At 31.9% G+C, this 8572-nt stretch overlaps 1 protein-coding gene across 1 annotated transcript; it reads right to left on the bottom strand.

Annotated features, from left to right (window-relative positions):
* Nucleotides 1-5871: 5871 nt before the first annotated feature.
* On the bottom strand, nt 5872-6764 carry LOC110690552. The gene has a single exon (XM_021867416.1). It carries the CDS (start codon nt 6410-6412, stop codon nt 6101-6103), a length of 312 nt encoding a protein of 103 aa, XP_021723108.1. The 5' UTR covers nt 6413-6764; the 3' UTR covers nt 5872-6100.
* Nucleotides 6765-8572: the final 1808 nt, after the last annotated feature.

Raw genomic sequence — 8572 nt, 5'->3', positions numbered from 1 at the left:
ACATTTCTTTATCATCCAAACAACGTGAATTAGTAATTAGTTTTAGATATCTGATAATTTGCATGAACACGTGGTTGTAGTGATGGTATGGTCGTCTCCTTTAGATTACCTTCAAGGCGAAACAATCAAAATAATGGTGGAAGTGATGATTAGTGTTTAAACCTAAGTAAAGACGACCAAGATTTTGTCAGAGAGAATATGTTGATTAAGCTTTTTGAAAATCAAATCATGTCATGTTGTTAAGATAATTACCTTGTTATGTCTCTCTTAACAACCAAGTATTAATTTACAACATGGAATTAACAATTAAGTAATAACTAACCTTAGATTGCTTTAACAGAAACTTGTACTCTTCTCTTATACTTCGTATATATATATTTTTTTAGTTTCCCTTCTATATGACTATATAAGATTTAATTCCTCAATTACCACCAACTCTGTGTGAGATCAAATATCTATTTCAAAATTTTAAAAATATAGAAACTAATACAGTACATAAACATTTAACAACATATATATGTTCAAACTAAGGAATGTACTTTCTACATTTTATTTTATTTGGCACATACATTTTTTTAAACAAATTTGCTAATGTGTGATTTCAAACTTCAATATTTTTTGGTTATCAAGGAAAATTTATAAAAAGTTTATATTTGAAATTAAACATTTAGATTAACTTAACAGGACTTTTGTCCTAATTCAAAGGCTGAGCTAGTAAGGACCTAGTAGGGCAGGTGCCCTACCAAAAAAAAAAACAGTTCAAATTAGTTTTTAAAATTTGTTTTTATGTATAAATCAAAAAATGAAATCAAAATTACTCATTTGAATAATGTTCATTGCTAAATATGTCAACTAAAATAAAAGGAAAGAAATATAAAATGTGCAATTATCAAAATATTGCAACATAAAGAAACAAAAAATAAAAAATAAAAATCATAATCTTCCTTTCTTATAGTATAACATAAATTTAAAAGCATGCATCATAAATTCATGCTCCCGAGTATATATAATAAAATATTAAACTTGTCGAGAGGCTATATTTTGATTAAATAGTAGTCCAATTAATCATTTAGGGACATTTCTGAATTTTTTTTTTTTTTTTTTTTTTAATTTTTGTTTTTTCCCATGACTCAAAATAATTCCTTTGTAGTCCATAATGTAATTGCAAGATTAGATAGCATTCGCAAGTTTTAAGCCCAATATCATTGTACCGAACAAGATGTTAAAACTATGAGATTCCAGTATTGTTGGGCAGCCCAAAGAGATATAATGGACCACATTGGTTTGATTCAAAACCAAAGAAATGATAAGTAAAAAAAAAAAAAAAAAAAAAAAGAAGAAAAAGGCCCAACAAAATATTGAATTTAATATACAAATGTAATAATTAGTATTATTTGCACCTAGAAATAGGTGCACCAGGCCCAATCTATGCCCAATATAGAAAGCCCAGATGAAAAAAGGCCACACGAAGTTCAATTTTTTTTAAAAAAACTAATTGTTCCTCCTTTCTATCTGTCATATTTATCTTTTCTATCTGCCATATTTATCTTTATTTCCTCTCACCAATTTTCTCTCTCCTCTCGTAAATTAAAAATCTTCTTCAATTTATTTCTTTTTGTATTTTCTATCTTCTCTCACCAATTTTCTCTCTCCTCTCATAAATTAAAAATCTTCTTCAATTATTTCTTTTTGTATTTTCTGTCTCCTATCACCAATTTTCTCTTTCTAAAACAGCAATCCACCATGACGAAAGACGAAAAACACACGAAAACATCACTCAAAAAATGAACAAATTATAAAATTGAAACAATATTTTTCTATATAATTGTCTTTTTGATTTTTTTTTATTTTTTTTTTTAGAAAATCAAAATTAAATTATCTACTCCTATTGAAGAGAATGAAGATCAAAATCAAAATTGAATTAGTACTTGAAAGGCTGAAACTCCATATCAAACACAAGAAGCAAAAGAAAAGCCCCTAAAAACTTCTTATAAGACACTAAAAGCAACAAAAAAAGCCCCAAAAAACTTCTGATAACATAAAAACCTCAAAAACCTCTGAACCCCTTATATAAACTCTTGAACCCCAATTACAAACCACTAAACACCCTACAAAAACCTTTGAACCCCTTACAAAAACTACTGAACCCCAACTACAAATCATTGAACCCCCAACCAAAACCTTTGAACCCCCTACAAAAACTTTTGACCCCCCTACAAAAACTTTTGAATCCCAACCACAAACCACTAAACACCCTACAAAAACCTCTGAACCCCCTACAAAAACTTCTAAACCCTAATCACAAACCAATGAACTCCTTACAAAAACCTCTGAACCCCCTACAAAAACTTCTAAACACCAACCACAAACCACTGAACACCCTGCAAAAACCTCTGAACCACCTATGAAAACTTCTGAACCCCAACCACAAATCACTGAACACCCTACAAAAACCTCTGAACCTCCTACAAAAACTTCTGAACCCCAACCACAAACTACTGAACACCCTACAAAAACCTCTTAACCCCCCTACATAAACTTTTGAACCCCAACTACAAACCACTGAACACCCTATAAAAACCTCTGAACCCCCTACAAAAACTTCTAAACCCCAACCACAAACCACTGAACACCCTACAAAAACCTCTGAACCCCCCTACAAAAACTTTTGAACCCCAACCACAAACCCATTGAACACTCTACCAAAACCTCTAAACCCCAACCACAAACCACTGAACACCCTTAAAAAACATCTGCACCTAAAGACACTGCTGGACTTCCCTTATAAAGTACTAAATGCCAATTTTTTTTTTTTTAAAAATGATTACAAAATACATAAATCTCATAAAAAGTTCATAAATAATGTATCATTTGTTCAAAATTATAATTAAGATGTTCATAAATCCAAAAATATATGTTTGTAAAAATATATATTTATAGGAAACGTGTCCTACGTTCATATTTTTAACTAAAAATGTTCAAAATACCAAAATATAACCAAAAATAGAATTGTTCATAATAGAATACACAAATATCAATAAAAAATCAAAATAATATGAAAGCTACATATTTCAAAACTCAAACCTAACCATAGTGATTTAGATAAAGGAATCTCATCGGAAAATAATCATCTCCGTCGTCTTAACCACCTCTTCCTCATCAAATCCGCCATTTTTAACTTCACTTCATTGGAAAAACTCCATTAACAAAGCTTCAAATTGAAGGTTGAAGAAAACGAACTTTTTAATTAATGTATAGTGGTTAACAATGGTGATGAAGGAGTTAAATCAAAAACAAAATAATGAATGAATTTAGGAAAAAAAAAATAGAGGAGAGAGAAATCAGAAATTAAGAGTTGTAAGAGGAAGAGATGAAGGATCTCAATCTATGGTGAACAACAATGGTGATGAAGAAATTAAATCAAAAACAAAATTATGAATGAATTTAAGAGAGAAAAATAGTTTAAAGAGAAGAAAGAGGAGAGGGAAATCAAAAATGAGGAAAGTGTGAGAGGAGGAGAAGAGAGGAGAGAGAAAATGATGTTGGTATTGTGTTAGCAAATTGTAAAATACGTGGCCTCTTATTAATGATGGTGCATATTAAAATTTGCCCAAATGTAATGTGACAAAATAGATGTCGCTTCCAAGAAAAAGTTGGGTGTTTTAGTGTTTTATGCATAAAATTTAGGTGAAGTTTGTAATTTTATCTATTCGACTCAAGTAGCACACTTGGCTTATGGTAGGTGAGTCTTCCAACAAGAGTTTCCTACATTCGGTGAGCAAACTCGAGGCCTTCCTTATGCGACATCAAGCTGGTTACCACTTGAGCCAACTGGCCTAACTCTTATATATATAGAGAGAGAGGGGACAAATTAATCAAGAATAGCTTAAAAACACCTTCCTATCAAGCTAGAAAATTTCCGAATGTCTTTGGATATGCAATTATACAAATAAAATATCATGTAGGCTAATACATAGCTACATTTATGCAATAAAGCGAAACAACTATTGTCATGTTATACAAGAGAATTAGTCAAACTATTACAACCCCAAAATTTTAAGCAAGTCTAAATGGTCTGTGTAGCAAGCTCTCTCTAGTTAGAAACTTGGCATAGTACAAATGTTACAACTTATAATAGTCCAACTTTAGTCAAGTCAATTCAAAACAGCTCTATAAGATTTGACTTGGCTCCATCCACTAGCACAATTAATTATAATTAACCCAAACTAACCTTGGTTACATTAATACTTAATCCATGATGTCATGTCATACTATGAACTGATTAAGCAAGAAACTGTCAAAGTAACAATTTATGGTTGGTTGGTGTCTTAATGGAGCAACTCATATAATTGTGGTTGTTAATTAAGATGATTTGACCCTACTAATTAGCTTGTTTAAGATGTTAATTGCAATTTGCATCTTTGTTATTAGTATTATGCCAAAGCTAGACTTTTAATTCTCTAATGATCCATTTAAGACTAGTGTGCATTGTATAAAGCTTATCATAAAAGGAATATAACGTCATTGATCCCTTAGAAAAGTTACAATGAATTGAAGTTTGTCAAAGAAAACTTCGAATTTTTTTAGTAACTATTTGATGAATGTTTCTTTATAATTTCACGATATACAATAATACAAAGTTGTCAAATGACATATAGGCTAGATCAATCAGATTTGCCCTCGGCTTCAAGGTATAATGCTTAGGGTTGAATATTGATTCTCCTTCACCTTGGCCTAGAATTTTCTTTCTTCTTTTGGCTCTTGACAGAGGGACAAATCGAATCGGGCGCTAGGGGTAGGGGCAGAACAGGAGAATACATGCACAAGTGCACAACCCTAGATTGGGTGTGAAATAATGAAGACCTAGTTCACAGGCAAACTACGAGATGGGGGCAATTGACTCCACTTCAAGTAGCCTTTACTCGGTTACTCCAATTCTTTAGAGAACTAGCTCTCCATTCATGTATGAAGTATAATACTTAAATTATAGGAGGTAGATTTTAATAATGCTAGTTTAAGTCATGTTAAATCAAGATTGCATAACAGTATAACACAATTTACAAACTCGCTAATTTTGTAAGAGTAAATCAAGTCAATCATAAGCAGGAAATTAGAAAGGGCTTACTCTATAATTCTTCACTAAACTTTCACAAGCTACAAATAATGTTTTGGAGAAGAGATTGACGGATTGAAATGCTCAAAGAGCTCACATAATTCTTGAAAATTGTCACTACATTTCCAAAAGTTGGAACATAGTAGCAAGACTAGCAACTTCACATGATCATTTAGGAGGTTACACTTTCTTGATTAACCAATCATTGTAATCATCATACAATAGATAGATAGTGTATTAGTGTGTTATTGAACTAATGGTAAAACTATGTATTCTTTGGCAATAAAAGGTTCTTGCCAAATCATTCCGAATGGGGTTAATATGTGCCTAAATCCGCCAAATATAAATCGACACCAATACTGATACTCGATTAATTAGTATAAGCCACAATAATTTAAAGGTATGTTAGTTTATATGGGAATTCCAAATTCGGGCAATAGTTCCTTCGTATTGGGTTCAATTCATCAAAAATAACTCCAAGGATACTACAATACTACGAACATGAAGTATTGTATTTCTAATTAAGAATGCCATAGAATAGAAGTTTAATTCTAACACCATTTTCACAATTGAGCAAACATCTAATGCAAAAGCCACCAATTTCAAAGTTAGAGAAACCTATACAATTATACAAGGGTGAAACAAGCAATTTTCATGTACTCATCACATAATAAAACAACCCTAAATTTTATGTAACATATCAAAAACATGCTACCACAATTTCATTGTCACATTACTAGTTCAAATAACACGAACACTAGAATAGAAATACTTAATCACAATCTCACAAATCTATAGAAATCTCATTTATAATCTCCGAGTATGATGACCAACATATATTACAAATTCAAGAAACAAAAGTATATAATATAATGAGACTAAATATGTACTCATATTAAATTACAAAGTTATAACATTTTGATTTTTTTTTTTTTTTCTTTTTCCAAATTTCTAGCAACAAAGAAGATTAAATAATTAATTACTCCATTAATAAGGGCGGCCATTACTATTATTAGTAGGAGTTCGAGCAATAAGCCGAACCGGAAGGGGTCGACCGGTACCTGAACCACCACATTTGGTGCAAGCAGCCCGACCCGAACCCGAACAAGAGCGGCAACCCACATCACCATCTGACCATCTCGAGCAGAAACAGGCAACCCGACCCGACCCGTTACAAGATGGGCACCTTGGAAATGGACCAGCCATGGTGTTATTCTGGTCCAAGACTGACTTCACTAGAGCCGCACCGGCTAACACGCTAAGACCGGAGGCTAATTGGGTCAGAACCAAGGGACCCATTTTGGCTAAGTTTTAGGAGAGAGAGAATAAAATCAATGGAAGATTAAATTTGGGTTATGGGTTTGATTTTAGAGGTGAAATGTTATGGAAGATTGAATGTGGTAAGAAAGAAGAACACGTTATACAAAGTATATAAGGAATGGTTTGGAAAGAAAAGTTGGGATTTGATTGGGTTGGTTACATGGAAAGCTCCTACACCACAATAATACTCCTTTAGAAGATTTGAGAGTTTAAGGGGTTGTAATTTGTAAACTTGTTATGTTTTTGGACTTATTTGTTGTTTTTTTTGTTTGGGCCTTGTTGCTTCCTTTACCATCCTTCAACTTGAGTATCCTTGCCGATATGACTCGTTTTCTAGTCGACTAGTCGGTTATAAGTTACGTGATCGGATAAAATTTAAGTGTAATTCGGCAGGTGAAAATGCGGAGTAGGTGAACAAGCTCTAAACGTATATACTGTAATACTCTCTATCTTAATTTAGTTTGCCTAATTTTCTTTTTTAATTTTTTTTTTGTTTGGAACTAATGCATTGTTTTTTATTTTTTTACCACAAGCGCAATAATTTTTTTAGAATATTTTATTTATCTCTTAAGTAAAAATTTAGGATTTCTTACAGTCATTCAATTGATAAATTTCTCGCCCCTCGTCTCTTTTTCTTTTAAAAAATCAAAATAACAATTGATAACTACGCTTCAAAACTCCTCTTACAAAAACTCTTCTTACAAGTTAAAACTATTAATCTTATCAAAGGACAAATTAAATTAATATAGAGGGGGTATTTTTTAATATTTATCCTAGAATTTGTGTTTTTCTTCATAAATATTCATAACCGGTTATATGGGCTTTTGTATGGAAGTATACTGTCATTCTTGCTTTATCCATTTTGTTAATGTGGGAATGCAATTGTTTCTATTTGGGGCCATGTTTCATGTGGTGGTATGTGAGATGAATCTCATGAATCCATTAAAATATCTTTTTATTGGGTTTATTTGATTTTAATATCTCTTCCTCGGATATTTTTAAATGAGTTAAGTGTAAAAGTTTCGTTGTAAATTATTGTCTTTCCTTAATTTAGGTCCTTAATATTGCTTAAGTATTGTGAAGGCTTATAGGGCCCTGTCGAACCCCCCACAACCAAACAAAAAATGTTTTCCTCAACAATTAACCAAACAGTCTATATATCTAAGATTGGGTTTCAGAACATTTACTCTAAGAATGTATTATAAATATAAATATTATAATATATTATTAGAGATAACAATAATTCATTGAAGCCAGCATGACTCAAAGATCACGAATTCGAATTTCATCCACCCCATCTTTTAAAGTGGAATATTAAGCGCATGATATGAGGAAAGTCCCTGTTGCATCCACACTTCAACCTAACGGACTTTCGTATGACGGGCATGAATGCATGATAGAGTTTAAAACATATTTTTAAGCCTCAACCATAAGCTTGACCTTCTGGTTGAGTTGGTCCATTTACATAGTATCAGAGCCAGACCCACGATATGGGACCCTATTTAGCTAAAGTTCACTAGGCTAAAAGTAGGTCCATTCGAGGGGGTGTGAAGAAGCACTCTGACTCAAAAAAATATAAAAAAAATCACATAAGACAATGTTAAAAAGGGATCTTACATATGAGGGGGAGTGTTGAAAAACTAGACCTTTTAACTATCATCACATGTAAGTATCCCATATTAGTTGAAAAAGAGATAATTAATCACTTATAAGGCTAAGGAGCTACTCCTCGTATTGTCATATGATTTTGGGATAGAACCTCACCGACTTGTGAAGTGGACTATCTATTTCTTGGTTTGTGTGTGCGGCCTAGAGCTATAGACTTGTATTTGATCAAAATTTAATGAAAGTAGCTTTTGGAGTAGTGTTTGTCAGTTATTGTATTTAAAAACGACCGAAAAAGAAAAGTGGAACAAGTATTTAAAAGCGGATGGAGTACCCTTTTTTGATAAGTTGTCATATATTTTCTATTATTTAACATCAATTTCCAACATTTTATTTTTTATCTCTTTAGTTATTTCCAACTACTTTTTCTCTCTCTTTATCTCTCTCTAACCCCATATGTACATATGTACATATAATCATTAGTTATAAAAAATTTACAACTTTATTATTAATTCATGTGCAAAAACCAAAAGA

This window comes from Chenopodium quinoa, unplaced genomic scaffold (assembly GCF_001683475.1).
Source record: "Chenopodium quinoa cultivar QQ74 unplaced genomic scaffold, ASM168347v1, whole genome shotgun sequence".
In the NCBI taxonomy this organism is placed as follows: domain Eukaryota; kingdom Viridiplantae; phylum Streptophyta; class Magnoliopsida; order Caryophyllales; family Amaranthaceae; genus Chenopodium; species Chenopodium quinoa.
The sequence above is the reverse complement of the archived record's forward strand: the minus strand, read 5'-3'. Positions and strand labels throughout refer to the sequence as shown.

What these genes read in the sequence shown, in the direction of transcription:
- LOC110690552 (XM_021867416.1), bottom strand. Translation starts at nt 6,412, where the DNA reads ATGGGTCCCTTGGTTCTGACCCAATTAGCCTCCGGTCTTAGCGTGTTA.